The 21957-nt window shown below is 42.3% G+C and overlaps 1 protein-coding gene across 3 annotated transcripts in view; it reads right to left on the bottom strand.

The window, feature by feature from the left end:
• The window catches only part of RETREG1 (reticulophagy regulator 1), a gene marked incomplete at its 5' end in the record, with an annotated part of 127077 nt that continues 105120 nt past the window's right edge, over nucleotides 1-21957 (bottom strand). For all 3 annotated transcript variants that reach the window (XM_080933514.1, XM_080933516.1, XM_080933515.1), the window contains 6 exons: nucleotides 1-2103; nucleotides 3580-3706; nucleotides 3936-4000; nucleotides 5230-5367; nucleotides 6965-7049; nucleotides 8966-9092. In XM_080933514.1, the coding sequence (XP_080789640.1) occupies nucleotides 1610-2103; nucleotides 3580-3706; nucleotides 3936-4000; nucleotides 5230-5367; nucleotides 6965-7049; nucleotides 8966-9092 (1036 nt within the window). In that variant the 3' untranslated portion in view covers nucleotides 1-1609. The remainder of the gene's footprint in view (nucleotides 2104-3579; nucleotides 3707-3935; nucleotides 4001-5229; nucleotides 5368-6964; nucleotides 7050-8965; nucleotides 9093-21957) is intronic.

Raw genomic sequence — 21957 nt, 5'->3', positions numbered from 1 at the left:
CACTGGTAACGACTGTTTTATAAATATGTGGCTGTATTTTTTTTTCACATCCAGCAAATGTATTGAATAGGATTCAGATATATTCTTCCCAGACTCACAGAGTTTCAAGATTTCCTAACACAAATTTACATCAGTACCAAAATGGGCAAGAAAATGAAGGCACAGGCTCACTTTAGATCAGCAAAGGACGTCAAAGGACGTCAGACACAGTCGTGGGGCACTAATGACAAGAGCATAGGTCAGTCAAAGGTAAGCAAGTGGTCGGTCTCCAGGAGCTTCCTCCCACTGACATTTGGCAAAACTCAGACTAGATATTTTAATACCTCGGAAAGAAAAAAATAAATAGATGGTGCACTAGAAGATCAAGTTACCTGTAATTAGTCTTTAGAAAGAAGAGATGAAACTGAAACACAGCTTTCTAGAGTCCTAGGTGACCCTTCCTTTGTAAGGGTCCTGTGTGTCTGTGTAGAAATGCCAGCTAGAACTGAAGATCTAAGATAGTTGCTGACATGGTCCCTCAGTCCTACTAAAAGATTGTTTCACAAAAACAACTATCTTGGTTTCCACTGTAAGTTAAATTTGATTATGTAAAGGTGATCAAAACAGTTTAAAGGAAGAAGCGTAGTCTAGCTTCCCAGTAAGAGACGAATTGCATATTGAGACTGCAGCGGCAGAGATGGAAGCTTTAAAGTTCAGGCAAGCTCCTCTGTTCCGCATTTGTAAACTGAAAAAAAAAAGGTGTTTCTTATCACCAATGATCACATCACTCATCGACATACCAGTAACTAGATTCACAATCCTAGGAGACTATAACACAATACAGAAACATCAGGTTTTGCTTATATCTGAGTGTGCAAAATAGTGTGCACTTACCGTTGCAAACACTACAGGAGCAGCACTGAGAGATACAAAGTGCCTGCTCTCTGTGGGTGAGCACCACCTCTTTTCAAGACTAAACATAGCAGGCAGTGGAGCATGCCTCTTGACAAGTACGCCTGCCTACAGTTGGAGGAACAATGTGGAAATGGTTCAGCCTATAGGTAGTACTTATTTTTAAAGGTTTTCCTAGAAAATGAATTTTGATAGCATTTGCGTAGCCCTTCAACTACAAACATTTTGAGCATTTCTCCCTTTTCCATTAGAATCGGTCAGAATCTGATGAACTGCTTCCAGGTTGAGGAGTAAGGGAGCTGAGGCAGCCTGTGTTCACAGCTGTCATCTCAGCAAGCCACGCTAAGTCTGCGTGCTTGAAAGGAACAAAGAAACAATACCTAGAGAAAGACCTCAATAGTCTCATAGGTTTGGGTGTGTTCTTTTTTTTTTTTTTCTCTTCGCTTTACAAACAGCCCCCAAGCACTTATGACACCATATTATGTATATATGTAACTATAAAGTTCATTTCCATGCTTATTACATAAAAATAACTATCAGAAATGTCAGTCTATCATTATCAGCTGATTCCCGTTATCGAACTCACTATAGAAGGGAAAAGAAAACAAAAAACCTAAAGTAATTAAAGCTTACAGTTCAATTTTTTTCCATGTTTTCCCCCTGCTTGTTTGAGATTTTTGGGTGGTTTATCTGTGCTTTGCTGAAAGCTGATTCCCGGTTAATGGCCTCCAAGCAGATTTGAAAGGAAGCCTGAGGACTTCTTACTTTGCTGGGCTTCTGCCCCTTGGTCTTGTGTTAGTCCCAGCTCACTCTCAATTAGATCTAGCTCTGCCTGGTCAAGAAGTTCAAAATCATCCCCCTCCTCCGTGTCTGTGTCCTCCCCTGGAGTGGGTGCCGCCTGAGCAAGTGCCTGCCGGGCCCCTTCTAGCTGGTCTTTGAGGGCAGCTGTCATGGCAGCTGTGATGACATCCCCAGCCAGGTTGCTCATCAAGTGAAGGGCTTGGTCAGTCTTGGGAGGAAGTGGAAGGCCAGCTGCGGATTGCCTGTCTTTGCTTGGTCTGTGAGCACTGTCCAGCTGCTGCTTCTTCCTCTTGAGCTCTGTGGGGAAGCCAAGGCTTACTTCATCTTCATCATTTGTTTCTGTCCCATTTTCCAGAGGTGGAAAATCTGAAAGATCTCCAGAGAAAACCTCCTCACTGGGCCGGTCAAGATCTATAAAATGTGTAACAGAGGTTGGTGAGTGCCAGAACACATTTGATGTCAGAGCTCGCTACAGCGACTTTGACCTGAGCCCTCAGCACAGCTACAGCCAGTGGCCTACTAGGATCCCTGATCCCACATATTAGACCCCTGCTGAGTCTATGTCAGCAGCTCTCCACAAGTAGACAAGTACTATATTTTCCATTGTGTTTTTAGCTTTCCTATTAAGCATAAAATAGCATATATAAAGATACTCCACCTTGCCTAGTATGAGCTATGGGATTTGATCAAAGTTTTTTGTGTTTCTGACATTCTTCACTGTCAGTTTGATGGGACTTAAAATTGCAAAGGAGACACTCCTCTAGGCGACAGTGAAGATGGTTCCAGAGAGGTTTAACTGGGAGGGAAGATCTACCCCGAATCCGGTCAGCACATGGGCGACTGAATAAAAAGATGAGACAATGGGAAGGCAGGCTGAGCACCAGCATGTGTTTCTATCAGCTTTCTGACTGCAGATATAACAGGAGCATCTGCCTCACGTTCCTGCTACTGCAGCTAGAGCAGCCTTTGCCACCATGTTTTTCTACCCTGATGGGTATTACCCCAAAGGGGTGAGCCTAAATCAAGCCCTTTCCAGGTTGCTTTTATCAAATATTTGTCACAACAGTGGGTAACATAACTAATACAGTGATCATCATAATCCCTTCCCTCGAGATGGTGACTGTCTTAAGCCAAAGAAGATATATGATTATGTACGGGGCCAGTGAGATGGGTCAGTGGGTAAAGAGGAATCTGGCAGCCTGAGCTGAACTCCTGTAACCCACGTAAGGTACAAGGAAATAATACTTCGATAAAAGGTATGGTGCATTCTGGTAACCCAATGTTATACCAACATTAGAGACATTTATAAGCAATGTGAGATTACAAGGCAGGCTGATGTTTATTTCTACTTTTAAAACTACATTTTAATTATCTGTGTGCCTGGGACGGGGAGGGGGTGCCACAGTGCATGTGTAAAGGTCACAGGACAACTTGAAAGAGTAATTTCTCTCCTTCCACCAAGGAGATCCCAAGGATCGAACTCAGGTCATCAGGCTTGGCATCAGGTGCCACATTCCACAATATTTCAATCACTCCAAAAAGAAAGTTGTATCAATTAATGATGTCTCAATATCCCCTCCTGCTAGTTTGTAGGAGCCAATAATGAACTTTTCCTCTATATGGACTTGGCTATTCTGGAGAGTCCCTTTGACTAGAATTACAGACTAGGTGGCCTCTGTGTCTAGCTTCTTTTCACTTAGCACAGTTATTCCAAGGTTCAGGCGTGCTGTCCCAGGTACCAGTATTTCATTCACATTTAAATCCAAGGTATGTCCTCTGTGCAGATAGTCCACATTTTATGAACTACTCAGTGACTGTCAGAAGTTAAGTGGTCCTTCCTGTATTCAGTACCAATAAAAGTAAGAGAACCCAGAAGCATGAGCTTACCATCAGAAGTGTCTGTCTGTGGAGTGTACCCCTCTGAAAGGTTGAAGGTCCCATTATCCGTCCAAGAGACTTCGGACACGTCTGTGTCTGACACGGATAACTCTTTGGCAGCAACTGTGAGGCTAATCTGTGTCAACAGAAATACCAGTGGCACATTTTATACTAAAGAAATCTTTTTCAAAATCCACATTATCCCCCTAAATTTCAAAATAAAATCAGTGATCATTTTCCTTTGAGATTATTCAGTCATCCTATAAAACAGAAGATAAACTATGTTATATATAAGTCTCTTAGGACAGTCAATCTAATTTAATGTAAATAAATGGCCAAACCACACAAATAAATTGACCAAGTACCTTAGGACAAAGAGCTGAAAAGTCTAATTCACTGTCATCCTTGTGACTTTTTTCTTTGTCAGCTTCTGTTGAGAGGGGGAAAAAGATGGTGGGTTGGGGGGGCATTTAGTTTCCTCCAAAGCTTAGACATAGTGCATTCATTTTAATATATTCTCCCCACACCCAGCTCACATTCCAGGGCTTCCCTGTAATGTCCTATTGAAGAAGCTATACATATTTGCAAATTTTGGCTTTCCAGGGGTCAACTGTGTTCTCACAGCATGACCCAGCAGGAGCAGCAGCTCTGGGAAGTCTGTGACAGTGCAGACCCTAGAGTTATCCTAGGCCTCCTGAGTCAGAGTCTGTACTGCGCTGTTCAGGTCATGCTCCTGCATCCTATGGTCTGAGAAGCTGGAAAGTCATTTATATATGTGTGTGTGTGTGTGTGTGTGTGTGTGTGTGTGTGTGTGTGTGTGTGTATGTGTGTGTGTGTGTGTATGTGTGTGTGTGTATATGTGTGTGTGTGTGTGTGTGTGTGTGTGTGTGTGTGTGTGTGTGTGTGTGTATTTTGCTTCCCCTTGTTACTTCAGTCTCTTACATGGCTCCCACATTTATCCTTCCCTCTGAAAATGTCGATAACCCAACCCAAATAAAGTACATCACACATAACAAAACAGAGTTGATAAAGTCCTTCCTCCTTCCCCTGCCAATCTGTGTATCTTGTGACTTACTTACATGTCTGTCCTTCGACAGTCTCATGTGTGTGTAGAATGAATTTTGGTCTTTCACCCCTCTGTTGCCTCTATCCTCCTGCGGATGCCCTTCTTCCCAACACCTCTCCTACTCTTGTCTCTGTTGTGTGTGTGCCCATGAGTTTAAACGGAGTTGACTGGAGGGACATGGGTCGGGCGTCTTTGCGGAAGCATGGGCCATGTGTCAGTGCTGCTACTGAAGAAAGTGACACCCTCCCTGCAGCCCTGTCAACATACTTGAGGGAGGCGTGGGAGCTCGAACCCTGCCCCGTTGCAGAAGATGTTGACAGGCACAATGTCGTGTGTTTCCTGTGAGGGTTTCTCTGTGGGAGTGAGGTCACTGCTGCGCCTGCTTCACCATCCCCAGCAGACTTCGACTCAGACTCTTCCGAATCCCTTGGTTCATTGCTCCTCGCCAGGGTGGGGTCATTATATCCAAGTCCCATTTAGGAACAGGCACAATGTATATTTTAAAAGTCAATCTATTTAACGGTACATTTGAGCAGAGAATACAAGCCTGACTGATCTTTCACACACAGAACTACAGTTCACACTAGACTTACCAGATCTCTCACGTTTCTTCTGGTTAATATATTCTCCAATTCCAAAATCTAGTTTTAATAAAATGGACTTGACTTTGCTGTATATTTTTTGTCCAATATCATTACATTTAAACAGTGGACACAAAAAAGCAAGCAGTACTGAAAAATAAAGAAGAAAATAATCCAGGTGAAGTGCTCGTTAGAGAAATCCCTTCATCGAGTACGCTCTTTTTTTTTTTTTTTTATTCTTACTCTGTGGTAAAAACATACTTTCACACACACACACACACACACACACACACACACCATAAAAATGTATAAGCACTGTCCTTGGCTAAAATCTTACTTTGGTTTAATAGTGCCATGTAGCACGAGAACATGACTGCCTCTTAGAGCTTCTTGTCAGTGACACTGGGATGGTGTTGTGGGGCTGCTGTGACTGGGCACAAACAAGATGGAGAATGCCTTGCTCCTGTCTCTCCTCTGCCAGCCCTTTTCTCACTTATTTCCTACATAATGGGGATCCAGTAACGCTGTAAGCTCTATTTGGAAGACTGGGTTTAGCTTCACCCATCTGCCAGGTGTGCAGTGCATTAGGAATACAGAAGGGAAGGGAACCATGCTGGTTGTACTTGCTTTCAGTGTTTGTTGCTTGGCTGTTGTTGGGTAGTGTCCTCCCTTAGTCATCTTTACAGCCCAGTGGAGTGTATGGGAAACTCAAAAGCCAGTGTAAGAAAGAAAATGTGGGTTTAGCAGAGATATCGCCCTCCTGAGAGCTAAAAGCCAAATCTTCATGTATTTTAGGAAAAGAGGAATATATAATGTGAAAATCTTTTTAGTGTTATAATTCACATATAACAAATTACATATAAAGTTACAATTCGATAGTTGTAACATGTAATCAACCAAGAATCCTTGGATCAGGACAGTAAACAGTTCACTACAAGCAAGTCGCCTCATGTCATTATTAATACTTCCTTTCTATCTCTTGCCTCTCCCTGGCCCCACCCAACTCATCCCTGGCAACCGCTGATCTTCTTTACTGGTCTAGAATTATATATAAATTGAACTACGCAGTGCACGCTATGGCTTTTTCCAGTCAGCCTAGTTACTATGTATCAAATTTTAGTGCTGGGTAATTATCCATTATATGGATATAGCAGAGTTTATCCATGTCTCTGTAAAGCTCTTAGGAACTGTACCCTTTGTGCTACTAAAACCAAACCTGCTGTGAACATTTGTGTATAACTATTTGCAGAGATGTATCCATCCCTTTCTCTGACTGAGACAGCCAGCTATACAGCAGACACAGCCATCCAGTTTTCTGATTATACCATTCTACCAACCTACCCCTGATAAGCAAGAAATGGGGCTGCCTTATATCATTGTTCTATATTTGTATGATGTTCTTATTTTAGGCCTTTCTGGATAAATGACATTGGTATGTCATTATGGTTTTACTTTTGGTCCCACAAAACATGCACAAAGGCAAAAGTGTAGGCATATTTGTGCAGAGTGGGGCTTATTGCTTAGATAAATATTCAATGTATAATTTAACATTATTTTTTATGATCCTGCATTTTGCAACTGTGCTTCCAGATCTTTAAGTATAACTCTCTAGGGGACATGAGAAATGTCATGTTTAGGAGACTTGCTTTATTTTCCTTTACCCTTCCAAACTTAACAGAAGGTCTGAGAAGCACTAATGAAGCCGTACGTGTCTCAGAAAGCACTCAAGCGTTTTTACTATACTCACACAGTAGGTAGCTGAGTATGACCCCAGGAATGTAACTTCCCAAGATTGTAAAAAATGTGCACACGCTGCAGACCAGGAGGCAAAACTAGAAGGAACAAAAATAGCATGGGACAGTTATCCACAACAGCAAGATACGGTAGAACATATGCATGATGTATATGTTGGATATGTATACCACATGCTTCCTCAACAGCACTTCCTATGAACACCGAGGAAGCATTTGAACACTTCAGAATAATCAATTTGCAGGCAGAGGCGCTAATTCTACAATGACAAGTTCCCTTACTCGGGCCAGATGATGTACTACTGCCAGGTGCAAGAGACTCAAATGGCAACATGTCCCCAGGAACAACTTTTACTCACCCTGATAAGTAAATCTGCAGCTTCAAACTACTACCATAAAACCACTGAAATCCACAGACAGATCCACACATGTTATGGGAGTGCCTATATGAATCTGATATAGTTTGTACTGTTGATAAACCTCCGGCATAAATCTGTGACCATCATAATCCTCCCTAACTGTATCTGTCCACATGTGGGTCACCCCAAAACAACCAAATGAAATGAAACTCATGCAGTGAGTTCTGTTTTCTTCCTCCACTTATTTTCTACACTCTGCTCATAAGGTGTCCAACTTTTATGCATTGTTTTTAATGAAAGTACTGAATTAAACTGGACTAGCAAATTCACTAAGGGGCTTTCAAAAAATAGGAAGAGGGACACATCCCTGGCCAAAACCTGACAAAGAGAAAGAACAAGGACTCCAAACTTCAGATTAACTGGTATTTCATTCCATGTGATCAACAGAGCTCAGATGAACATGTGGAACAAAACTAAGAGCCTTAAAAAGAATTTGAAATTCTAGGAATGAAGAAATGCCTTAGAGGTTGAAGGAAGAAATAAGTCAACACAGACATGACTACACCCAGAAGTCAGCTGTGCAAAGGGATTTGTAATCCGTACTCTGTAGCACCATAACCTTCAGCTGATGGACATTCTTAGTTCAGAGGACTAAGGCGCATTAATGCAGTATGTAGTAGACATTGTACGATGGCCAAGTAAGCACTAAAATCTGTCGGACTCACATGGGTATCAATTCTAAAACTGAATGTGGTTAAAGAAATCCATAAAAATACAGCACAGTCAGTTCAATGTGGATGCGATGTTTCCAGGCGCTCATCTATTAACTGGTGAAGTTCTGGGCCTGCCTGTGCATAGCACACAGATTTGAATGCTGGTATCTCTAGCTCTACTTCCCAACTGTGGACAATTCAATCTTCAAAACAGTGACAGAACCATCACAGTCTGCTTTTTTGGATAAAGCCCTGATCACAGTCTTCAAGTGTGCATTTCTCCATGAAGCCCCTCCTCACTTGAGACTCTGTCTGAGTGGGATTTGATCATAATCACAAAACAAAACAAAATAAACCAAATAAACAAAAAAAGTACTTATTCCAGTTGCCTAACCACAGCGAATGCTTTTGTCAAAGCTTGTTTGGTTTCTCCATCCTTTCTCTGTGTTGCTGCCCAGGATGGGGATCTTCCTGTGTAGCCCAAACTCACTAGAACTCATGATCCTCCTACCTACCCAAGTGTTGGAATCACTGTGAGCACCACACTCAGCAAGTTTCCCTACAACAAATAAAACCACAATCTCGACTACATTTTTCTTAGATTTTAAGTGAGACTCAGTTAACTCTGAACCCCTAAAAGGACTGTGTTTATCTCAACTGCCTTTGATTTCAAAACCAGACCACAGATGATAACCAAAGTTCTTAATAACGCCCCTTTCTGTTTCTGTTTCGTTTTAAATATGGCAAAGCCCTACCTCAAATCCTTTAAGTACTGGACTAAATAAATATCTATAATATATAAATACTTAAGAATTTCACAGTGTCCATGTCTGAGCCTATAGTATGTTCAAATTAGAGAGTCATCGCCAGCTAAAACAGGTCACCTCATTTGTCCCCAAGTTACATTGGGTATTTAAAAACTTACCTTGCCAGGGCTCTGCTGTTTAAAAAGAGACATTTCTTGAAGAAATATGCTGAAATTCATCCATGATTCTGCAATGCAGTGGCTCAGCCTGGGTCTTTCATCTGGCTTGGAATTGATGACTTCCCAGCTAAAGAGAGAAACAAATGGAATTGAACAACAGTGACAGTAACAATAGCTCCAACAACAGTGTTCAACCACCGAACAGTCGTAGCTTCAGCAAATATTTATTGATGATTACTATTGGCCTTATTATGTTCTGAGTTCAGAGATTAACCAGCCAGATACCAAACCCAAAAACTTAGATGCTGAGAGAAACAACTAGCTACACAATTAGTTATCCAACTCCAACACTGGAAACATTAGGGAGGCCAGGGCTGGGCTCTGGGACATAGTTTCTAAAGAACCCATTGTTTTAGTTCATATCTGGGATGAATTAGTACTTTACTATAGAACGTCACAGTATATCTCAAGACCCTTGAATGGGGAAAGATGACATTTCTACCCTGTCCAGCCTTGCAGTGTGGTGCCAGAAACATGAATCAGGAGAAAAACAAACACTGAATAAAGCTTATGGGTACGAGGCATAGGTCATGTCGGGCCTTGCAGCACCTGTTGAAAATTCAAACTCTAAGGATGACAAGCCACAGTACATTCAAAGAACCGAGGATATCTGACGTATAATTATTAATAACACCAACAGCGCATTCTCAGTATGTGCGGTAGCTGACCAACTCTAGAAAACAATTCAGTGGTGTTTTACTACACCCCCTTTTTAATTCTGAAAACAAAATTAGTATGTATGTGGATACACGCTGTATCACATGTGCAAACATGCCATAGGGTATGAGTGGAAGTCAGGGGTCAACGCTGCAAAGTGTGTTCTCTTTTCCCACCTTTCAGTGGATTCTGAGGATTAGCCCCAGGTTGCCAAGGGTTTTGCATCAAATTTCTTTATTTGCTGAGCCACCTCACCAGCCCAGTATTCCCTATGTTTCTGAAGTATCTTTCCCCAGTCCCATCCCCCCTCTCCCCCCCCCATACCACGCACACATTACTTTGTGTAGATGCTAAAACTTTGCTCTGATGGCTGCCTTTAGGATTTGTGTCTCAAAGATGACATCATATATTTTATTTAGTAATCTCCTACCATTGGAAATGAGCCTAATATAATACTCAGTCCCACTACAAAAGTCATGTTAATGACTTTTTGATGGACTTCAAGTGACCATTATCTGTCAATTTATTCACATTTTCGGTAAAGTATGACCAGTTTCCCCTTTGTGCCTTTCATCATAATGAATACATTAATTATCTCTTAAGGCTTGAATACCTATGCTATTGTTTTCCTAATGTCTACAAATTGTATCATTTGCCGGGAAAATACTAAATTTGTAACTGGTTTCCACTGATTGAGAAACCACTCAGTTTCTCTACCTGGAGGAAAAGCTCGTGATTTTTTTTTTTTAAAAAACAACATATCCCATTATTTCCTACATTGATATTAGCAAAACAAATACTTCTCATTGAAAATTGAATTGTTATAATCCCAAACAGAAATCCACTGTGTACAGATTAAAAATACTACTTAGACAAATGATTTTGGAAAATGTAATAAATCTTGGAGACAAGAATAAATGTTCAGATTGTACCAAATATAATTTGATGGAGATAGGACTTAAATATAAAATATGAATTCGGAGATGAAGAAAGGATATCACTTCACATTTATGGACCGTGAACCCAATATAATTGTTAGAAACTCTGTAGAGAGGAGCTGGAGAGATAGCTCAGCAGTGAGGAGCACTTGTTGCTCTTTCAGAGGACTCAGGTTTGGTTCCCAGCACACACACAGCAGCTCACAACCATCTGGAATTCCAGTTCCAGGGATCAACTACTACTTCTAACCTCCATACGCACACATGTATGCAGTCCGCAGATATTCATACAGGTAAAACACCCATACACATCAAGATGAAAATTTTAAAAACAAATTAAACTGGTTATTATAGGAATACAAATCTCTACAGTCTCCACGTGAGTCAACCATGAATTTACATCTCCACATTTTTATGGGTAACACAGAATTATACAATTTGAAATGAGGTCAGACATAATGTCAGCTTTTCACATTCCTTCGTGTTATAGATGGAAAACAATAACCCCCTAAGATGTCCCATTTACTTAGGGACAGTGTCAAGACCTAAGAACAAGACTCCTGGTTTCCAATACCCTTGTACTTAAACAATGTGACTCTTCAAACAACAAATAAATTCATCACTACCCTTTAAAAAACATGTTATTACTGAGAATAAGGAACATTCCCTGTTTCCCTTCTTCCTAGAATGAAGAAAAAACAACTGTGATTGACCAACAGCAGTGTGGGTTCATGCAAGATCAAGCCATTCCGGGAAAGCAGAGCATGTCATGTGCAGAATCCAAATACTCAGCGGAAACTAAGACCTGTGCGTAGTGCTGGGGTCAGTACAAATGACGTCTGCACGCCACATGTTGCTCCATCACAAAACTCTAGGATTCCCTAGAAAGCCTGGGAAACGGAACAGAGAAGTAATCTCTGGATCCTGGACAAAGTTTAGGAAACGTCTTTTTTCTGTGGCTGCCTTACCATCACATCCTTGTAGTGACTGATATGCACAGTGAGGCCTCCCTATCATATGGGGACGTGAAAAGCACTTTAGCCTCCAAAGCATAGATTTTACCAAGTTCTTAACCAAAGACCATCTATGATGAGAGTTCCTCTAAGGGAGAAGACTGAGTTACCACCAGAGTTATTGTTAATAGCTCTTCCTTGCTTTCAGACAGGACTTGCAAACTCCAGGTTAAAAACAAAGTAATGTTCTTGGTGTGAGTTCCCTAACAATGAGCCAGTGATACACTGTGGCCACAAGCGAAGGTCCACAAAAGTGTCACCCTTGGTTCCTACCAGTCTCAGTCTCCCAGGGCCCTTGTGTCTTTAGTCCTAGTTGAAGTCGTTGCACAGATCCCAATCCCCTTGTAGCCACTCCAGCTTTTAAAGAGGCTTGGCCCCCAAATCTGCAAACCTTCCTCTGTTTCTTAATCAAGCAATGCTCAATGCCATTTACTTAAGTTTTCTTTCAAAAGAAAAATAATTTAGTCTTTTTAGCAAGGTACTGATCAATCCTTCTCCTCAAACTCCTTTGTCAATAGCTGAAGAATTTATGGCCTGCAAAAGTAATATGCTGGCTCCTTGAACAAGCAGCCCCTTTATCAACAGGAAGGAGCTTTGTACTGAATTTTAAGCCAATAATCTTGCTTTTCTGCCTCCATTGTTCCGGTTAACTATAACTAGCTGTGTGCACACTGTGTTGAAGTCCACCGTTCGGAGTTTTTCATTGGTGGTGTCTGGCTCCCGGGCTACTGAAATGGGCCTGGGCCTCACTTGAGCAGATCCTGGCAGAACAGTTTGGAGAAAGCTCAGAAACTTGCAAAGCACTATATGTTTCTTATCCCAAGAGTCACCGTGAGCAAATTATGTGGAAAAAAAGAGAGAGAGAGAGACATTTGCTAGGGCAAGATGATATGTCAGGGGCTAGATTTACTCCCTTCCCTGGGCATTAGGCAAAGGAGAGAAACACGAAGAACCAAAACTGATGACTGCCTAGCTCACTGCTTTAACCGCTTCCAGAACCCAGAGCAGGGAGGAGCACCCAGGTGGGATTTATCATCTCCCTGAGTTGACCTGAGAGTGAGGAGTTTGCAGGCCCGACGGTAGATGAATAGAGAGTGCACTTAGTAGGTCTGCAGGGGAATCCTCTGACATTTTCAGCTGAGGATTGATAGGTGTGCCTGAATGAGAAACTCAGCAGAAAAGGGCCGCAATGAACTTATAGGAAGAGCAGTGTCTGTGCCAAGATGACTCCTTATCCCACCAATTCAACTACAAAAAAACCTCAAAATCTGGTCATTGATGGAGCAACCAGTGGAGTCTTGGCTCAACAGCCAAGAAAAATCCTCTCTGAACTAAGCTCTACCCTGGTCCTGGGGGGCAATTTTTACAACCAGGCTCCCAAAGGGCCACTCTGATCCAATCATGCAGTAGGTTTCAAAAAAAATGGCTTAAAAAATAATAAAATAAAAAACTTTTGTGCGTGTCTTCTGTATTATTTTGTGCTTCTTTTCCTTTAAGATTATACTTATCGGGGCTGAGAGATGGCTCACCAGTTAAGAGCACACACTGCGCTTCCCTAGGACCAGAGCTTAGTTTCAAGAATGCCCGCCCACCTCAAACAGCTCACAACTGCCTGAAGTTCCAGAGACAGGAATCCAATGCCTCTAGACTCTTTGGATAACTACAGTAATGTACACGTCCTCACACAAAATAGATAATCTTTTTTTAAAATAAACATAAAGTTATCAAAAGCAAGGTTTAAGTTTCTTTGGGTTTTCTGTTTGTTTCTTTGTTTTGTTTCTGAATCAAGATGTCATGTAGCCCAGGATGGCCTCAAACTTGCTATATAGGTAAGTCTAGCCTACTGTTCTTGATTCTCAGACTTCTCCCTGCAGAGCGCTGGATTATAGCATGTGCCATCATGCCCAGTAAAAAGAGCGGGCTGTAGTCTAGCACTTGACCTGAGGGAATTCTCACGTGTTGTCTGTGACTTCAAGGTGTAGGACACAGTATTCTCCATTAGGGGGTTCTCTAAGATTAGGAAACATGACATTCAGTGCTCTTTAAAAATAAACTGTCTTTCTGAAAGTGGGAGGTGTGCTAGCTAAGGTTTGACCACTAACACCGCTCTAACTGAAATAGGTGAGTCTTGGTGTCTTCAAAAAGTAAGGTCTCTTGTGGGTACTTCACTTCTTATGCTCTAGTGAGTGCACACCAAGTGTGCTTACTGTTACTTTTCCTGACTCCAGAGACTTCAAATGAGACTGGCCCTCAACCAGTAAGATTACACATGACAACACACATGCCCAAACACACATGGTGAACTGTCATCCGTGTATGCACACACACGGGGGGGGGGGCCTTCACACATGAAAGTTACCTGTTAGAAATAGCTTTTCATCTTAAGCTACTAGAGAAATGTTAATTTGAAAACTAAGTAGAGGGATGGAGAAGAGAGCCAAGCTTGTTAAATACAAATTTCCATTGCTGTAGACCTTACAGGATAAACTTGTAGCTGTATGGGTTATAGACTTTTCCAAAGTGAAAAGTATATTTAAAACTGAAGACTTTCAAAACAAAACATTTTTAATATATCAAAACTCAAATTCTTTCACAAATTTCTAACATTAGGCTGAAGGAGATAATTACCAAAGAGAAAGAAGAAAAACCAAGTGTGTCCGTGCGCTCGCTGACTCTGTGTGTGTGTGTGTGTGTGTGTGTGTGTGTGTGTGTGTGTGTGTGTGTTAGAGGAGGGGCTAGAATATAAAGAAACCTTGAAGGTCCAGTTTGAAGAATTCTTAGTACTGCTAAGACTAAGCAAAGCCAAGGCCAATTTCCTCTCCCATAAAGCTGTTTTTCAGTTTTATTTTTGCCATTTGTAACAAAATAAAGTACTAACACTTTTTAAACTAAAATAATGGAAAAGTGTACATTTTAAATTATGAGGTGGACAACTACTAAAAGTAATTATAAATAAGATTACATCAATTAACAAGACTTTTTATTTAGGTGACATTTTGTTGTTGCTGTTGTTGAAACAAGCCAGACAGGTTGAATAACAATTCAAGCAAACTAAGGAACCCATTTCAAGTCCAGGGTGTAATACAACATGAACTACCACAGACAGCATCTTCCGGAGGACAAGCACTCTTTCCCTTAGAAACTCAATAACCTCATTTAGTCATCACGTCTGATTTGTTATAATCCCAGGTTACTGCCGAAGAGGCTGAGTTATAGATTCTTCATCTGTGTGGCTAAAGGTTACAGCACAGAACAGGAGTTACAGGTGGGGACAGGGGCCCGGGAAGCCCAGCGTCCACACTGGATGAATGGCAAAGGACATCCATCCCTAACTTCAAGCTAAATCAGTCACAATAGAGACATGTAAAGGGCATCCCCGGTTCCAGCTGAGATGTGGGCTAAGGAGTCAAGGTTCCTCTTCTCTCTTTCTAGCACATTCGCAGTTTCTGTGCAGTCCCCACAAGCAACCCTGCAGTCTGAGGCCAGCTGCTCAGACTAAATTATATCCTTCTGGAGAGTGAGGGCTATGACTGTGGTTAGCTAAGCCTTCCATCGGTGAGCACTGTCTCAGATAATCACCACATGATCCCTTTCTCTCAGCAAAGTCACCACAACACCCTGGTGTGCTGGTCTCCTTTTACCCCAGAGAAAGTGGGGCTCAGGAGATTTTTGTATTGTCTTCAGGATCTTTGTAATGCTCACTCCCCATTAGATTTTAAATCACAATAAAAAAAATGTGGATGCTGTTCTGACCTCTCTGAGACAAACAGAAAGGGCTAGAGATATAGCCCGCTTGGTACAGTGCTTCACACACACACACACACACACACACACACACTCACACTTTTCTGGTAACTTTGTAGATTTTTCATAGTCGTGATCCAATAATCCAATTTCAAAACACATCTAGAAAATTCCTGGCCAAGCACTATGGGAGACTATCTCACAGTGTGAGTTTATTAGAGATGGGAAATATATATAAATCGAAGCTAAACAGTGTCTTTCAGAAAGTTAGCCGTGTCATCGTTCTATGTGACAAGCTTTTAAAAAAGGATTTGGAATAACTTGTCACCTAGCAACTGTAACAAACAGCTGGTCCAGCCCTCACACCTATAAATACGGTTTTGGCCTAGAGACCTTTCGTTCTTAGCGAGTGACTCAGGGTCTCATGGGCATCGCTGGTGACCATCTGTTGATGCTAATTCCTGTTGAATTTTTCTTAGAAAGGTCAGTCAATATCTGGTTACAGACTTTAACATTTCTTGGGGTAGCGTGTTGGAATTTGTTTTAAGCCTCTGGAGACTTGCTATGCCCTCTGACTGAGTATGTGTGGGAAGAGGAACAAAATAAGGACAAGGAAATGTCTCTCTCCAGAACACAGACTTAGAGCCATGACGAGGCAAATGGGATGTGTCAACTGGAGGATTAAACGAGCAAGCAGAAGATTAAACAATTACAGAGAGCTCAGAGGAGGCTCTCACTTTCTCAGACCAATTAGCCAAGGAGCAGCTTCTCTGAGGGACAGGGACAAAGAGGCGCCAGCTCAGTGCCTGTTTTCTCCGACCCATGGAAGCTGAGCCCCACCTTCTTAGGGCAACTTAGCATTCTGTTTAGACTCCTCATACTCACACACAAGCGTGTGCACTTAAACTCATGCATGCACACACTCTCTCTTCCTCCCTTCCTATTTGAGAAGGAGCAGGAACTGGCCACTCCTTGAGACTGTCCTTCCCCTTGTGTCTCAAACTAAGCAGTGCCACTCATTTATCTGACCCACCATCTAGAAGGATGCTTTCTTCTGTTAGCTCTGAGAGTCTTCTGGAGTGCCCAAGGATAAGACGCCAGCCATTTCCAACATTCCTACCTTTGTTCGTGTTTAATAACTAGACTCCATAAGACAAGGGCACAAACAAGGAAATGACCTTCCCTAGTATAAGGCAAGCACTCAGTCCAGACATGGTGAAGACGAAGATGCCCTTCCTTCTAGAATCCCAACGCCAAGATTTGATTCAATCACTTCACTGTCCCTCAGCAGGAAGACTCCTGCTCTATCCTCAAAGGGCAGATAAAAATCAGGTCAAGAAACAGGCTTCACGGAAAGCAAGCGGTTACTGTGGACTGAGTTTGCTGACTTCGAATTCCCTTTGATCTGTACTGTCCAGCAAATCACAGTCCAGGATTTATCACAGTCAGGCTCAAAAGTAAATATGCCTGCCCTGGCTTTTGACCTTTGATTTAGTTGTATGAAACTGGTGACAATTTTTTAAAGAATATGTTTCTTAGAATTGAAAAAAAAAATAGCAACATAATTCCTGATTTTGCTCTTTAGAGCCTAGACTGGGTCTAAGCCCAGACTGACAGAATTACTGAGGCATTCCAAATTATGTCTGATACAAAGGCCAGTGAAAATTAATTGTGATGTATGTGATAAAGAAGAAAAACCTGGGTTACAAAAAATATTTGGAGGAGCTGAAGGGGTTTGCAATCTCATAGGAAGAACAACAATATAAACCAACCAAATCCCCCAGAGTGCCCAGGGACCAAAACACCAACCAGTGAGCACACATGGAGGGACCTGTGGCTCCAGCTGCAGAAGCAGCAGGGGATGGCCTTGTCTGGCATCAACAGGAAGAGAGACCCTTTGGTCCTGTGAAGGCTTGTTCCCAGTGTAGGGGAATACCAGGGCGCTGAGGTGGGAGTGGGAGCATCTTCATGGAAGCAAGGGGAGTGGGAGGGGGAATGGGAGAGAGAGAGGAAAGGAGATACATTTGAAATGTAAATACATAAAGCATCCAAAAGAAAAAATGTGGTGACTCTCCTGCACAGTGCAGGTACTAGCCAACATGGTAGACCATTTTGCTGTAGGCCACATTCATGCCTCAAGCCTTTCTTTAAAGAGTTATATTTCTTTGGTAAGCCAGCAGTTGAATGGAATAACCAGCAGCTTTAAAAAAAAATGGCCACGCCCTGCCAGGCATAAAAACAACTGCATTCTTGACAGGATATTTCTGCTTTGCTAATCTCAAGCAGCTTCTGGGAAAAAAAAAGACTAAGATATGGTGTAAGTAGTGCAGGTGTTGATGGTGTAAGCATCATGCAGTACCCATGGGCAGCATGAAGGGAGAATGAATGGTACAGTATGGATTTGGGGGTGTGGAAGGCGCAGTCAAGAACTCACATGATTTCTTCCACCTCCACACACATACATAAATAACAATAGGAAGCTGCCCAGGAATGGAAAGGTCAGTCCTTCAGTGTGTTTGTTTGTGTTGGAACACAGAAGTCAGCACGTATGTATATGAAGGGCTGAGGCATTGAAACACTATTTCACGAGGCAGTCAACTACATTTCCGTGCACGCTAGTAATCTGCTGCAGAAGCCTCCCTTGTAAAAATGTGTCCTCATAAGTGAAAGAGAGTCATTTATGTAGGGGAGTGTCAGGGCAGGGAGATGGAGGGGGGAGCACCCTCATAGAAGCAGGGGGATGGGGATGGAATAGGGAGTTTCTGGAGGGGAAACCGGGGAAGAGGATAACATTTAAAACGTAAATTTTAAAAATGTCTGCTGAAGTGAACAAAAGGAGTACACATTCTGAAGAATAATATGGTTAATTCACTAAGACCAGTATTCTAAGAGTTTAGCTCATAATTGACAGTGGTTAATTTTTCTTATGCAATAAAAGCGGGTACAAGTGTATGCAATTTAATCAGCATATACATTATGTCCCTGCTCTACTAAATACTTAAAATGAGTAGAAAATCAATGAATGAAAGGGAGTACAGTATAACAAGAGAGGGTGGGACAGTCTACGCAGAGCCAGACCAGTGACAGAGATTCCTGCTCATCGAAAGTCCTCCTTTATTCGTACCTGGGTGACAGATACTTAGCCTTGCCACCGGAGTTCTCGGCTGGCTCAAGTGTCTGCCAGCGGTTCGCAGCGGAATTTAATGACCGCCACCTGCAATTTCTGTGTGTGTGTGTGTGTGTGTGTGTGTGTGTGTGTAAAATGTCAAGCAGTATATTGGAGATCACATGCTAGCCAAAAGCACTTTCAGGAAATCACTTTCGAGAGACCGGAGAGCAAAAGGATGTCGTGTGTGTGCCCACCGCCACAGCTCCTCGGGTGCAGGCCGTCCACCTGTCCCTCTTCTCCACGTGGGCACTGTTGCTGGACGTGTCTGGTGGTAGAACGGCTGTGGATGCCTTCTGTTTGGTACACAGGCACATATGGGCGCATAAATACACAACTAGAAAGTAATATTTCTTCTATTTTCTGCTTATTCTATATGCTGCTTGTGTGGATGAGAGTGGAAAAATAATAATACAAAGGAAATGCCTTTTGGTCATCCCAAATCATTTACTCTTTCTAAGTGAGAAGCATTCAGAACCACAAAATCAGAACTTCTGTGGAGCATTCCTTTACCAGCCTGGCCATCCCAAGCATTGTCTCCATGCAAGTGAGTCGATCTGTTTTACAGGGTGTTAAATATTCTTATCCCAAACTTCCTGGTAACCTACACCCTTCAGTGAAGCCTACAAAGGTAAAGAGTCTTTGGGAACATGAAGACATGGCCAAATCAAATTCATAAGGCTTGCTGGGCAAAAGAAAACCACTTCTTTTTAAATGAATGAAAATTATTTCAAATAAACAATTATACAAAAGAAACCGACCAGGATCTTTTTCTTTCCTTTGTTCGGTATGCCATGCTCTGAGTTACTTTTTGATGATGTGATGGTTAGTTATAATTATCAACAACAGGACACAACCTAGAATCTCCCTGGGAGAAGGGCCTCTAAGAATGCCTGTGAGGAATTATCGGGATTCCATTAGTTGAGAGGATCTTTCTACTGTGGGCAGCACTATTCCCCAGGCAAAGATAAACTAGATCTTTAGATCCATCCAAGTTTTTACATCGGTTTCCCGTGTGATACTTTGAAGGTGAAATCAGATGATGAGCAGAAGAATGAAACACTTCTCTGAATTTTGTCATCATTTGTATTGATCAAGAGCAAGAGAAATTAGTATCCTTTTACTCATGGCTGTGAGAGATGGGGACAGGTAGATCGGCAGCATGGCTCCCACTGTTCAAGAGCCCACTTGAGGAATTGGCTTCTTGTAAATAAGGAGCCGGACCTAAACAGTCATTTGGCTGATTTGTGGAATCATGGTCCCCTCTGAAACATCAGTGGGCCCAGGCTACGTATTTCCAAACCTTCTGAAGTCTGAAGCCAGAAGGAACTGACTGCTTCAAGTCCTTTTTGTCTATGAAGCAGATACTTACTTTCTTATGAAGAACAGACTTAGAACTCTGTATTAGGTAGAGAAGAAATAATAAGCATCACTGCTTACAACATCGCTGTGGCTCACACGGGCATCTGGGACAGCAGTAATCAGTGGTACCATAACGTCAGATCAAAGGCCTGTGGAGCCCAGACAACAGACCTCCTCCTGTCCCGGAAAAATGCCAAAACTATTTGACTTTCTGGTGTTCTAAGGATATTAAAATGTAAAATGTTACAGGACGTTCTGTCAGCACCTGTGGTCCTATCACAGAGAGAAGTCAAAACCATGAATTATTTCCTCATTTGATATCTCAACTGATTTTCAGGCCCTTGGGTAACTATGGGCTGGGACAGCTGCCCTGCCGCCCTGCCTTCCACAGAGCCAGCAGTCCCAGTCTGTGAGGACCACCTGCATACTGCTATCTTCCCCCGCGCTTTTTCCTTGTTTGACAAAGTAAAATACAGATCAAATCCCTCTGCATGTGATTAGAGCAAATATTATGGAATTTATTGTAAACATGATGCTGGAGATCCCAGAAATTGAAGTTACAGTATAAAGATGAAGTATACCAAAATATCGGTTACAACTAATGTTAGGCCTTAACTACGTAATTAAATCGGTCTCAGGTTTTCATTGTAGGGTTTTAAAGACTCGTCTCCTGTGCTATGGCATTATCAACAATGGTCACTTGTAAGCTTTTTCCCCCCTTCTCTCTAAAGTCATGTACCTATTATATATTATATACATAGCTTCTATTCACCTTCTTCTCTTCCAGCTACAACATGGTCATATCACTGTAAGACAGTCTAGGAAAGAGTCCAGCTGTTAGTGACCATGTTCCAGCTGGAACTAGGAGTCTACTGCTAAAGGAAGAAAGGGACGTTAGTTTTTTGGGAAGAGCCAGCAAAATGTCCCACAACTGCACTCTTTTCAATCTTGTATCTCATCAGTTTTCATAACTTATAAGTCTCACAGTCACCAGCACAAAGACAATGGACACAAAGGTGTGAGGATAAATGCAGCCAATCTAGAGGTCACACAGCTCAGATGGTGGGAGCAGTTATTTATTAGAGTAGTGGTAGTCAAGCATTTCCTGTAGAGGGCCAGTAAGTACACATCTGAGTATATCTTCGCTGAGTATATTTAAATGAAAGAGCATAACAGTGATCTGATAAAACGTGACTCACAAAAACAGGCAGCAGGATACATTTGTCCCACAAACCACAACGGTCTACAAGCTCAGGATGTCACCGGCTTCAGAAACTCACTACGCTGGGAACCTGAAGGGGCCACCTCCTGTGCCCAGGCAGGAACCCCAGTGGAGTGATAGGAACAGCAACCCACTGACAAAACTGTCAACCCAAAATTTATCCTGTCTACAAAGTGCAGGAACAGGGGATAGAGCAGAGAGTGAGGGAATGGCCCAGTAATAACTGACCCCACTTGAGACCCATCCCATGGGCAAGCACCAGTCCCTAGCACTATTAATGATATTTTGTTGTGCTTACAGACGGGAGTCTAGCATGGCTGTCCTCTGAGAGGCTCCACTCAGCAGCTGGCTCAGACAGATGAAGGCACCCATAGCCAAACAGTGGATTCAGTTTAGGGATTCTTATGGAAGAACAGGAAGAAGGACTGCAAACCACAAAAGGGATGGGAACGCCACAGAAAGACTAACAGAGTCAAATAATCTGGACCCTTGGGGCTCAGAGACAGAACCACCAAAAAAAGAATATACATGGGCTGGGGCTAGGTCTCCCCACACATATGTAGCAGATGTGCAGCTTGCTCTTTATGTGGGTCCTGAAAACGAGCCGGGGCTATGCTGCTGTTGTCTGTCCATAGGATTTGGTCTGCCTCATCTGGCCTCAGTGGAAGAGGATATACCTAGCCTCAAAGATTTGATGTGCCTGGGTCCGGGGATACTAGGAGGACCCCAAACCCGCTCAGAGAAGAAGGGGAGGAGGGATGGGAGGAAATATTGTGGGAGGAAGTGACTGGGAGGGGAGCAGTAAGTAGGATGTAAAGTGAATACATAAA

This window comes from Micromys minutus (assembly GCF_963924665.1).
Source record: "Micromys minutus genome assembly, chromosome: 20".
Lineage (NCBI taxonomy): Eukaryota > Metazoa > Chordata > Mammalia > Rodentia > Muridae > Micromys > Micromys minutus.
The sequence above is the reverse complement of the archived record's forward strand: the minus strand, read 5'-3'. Positions and strand labels throughout refer to the sequence as shown.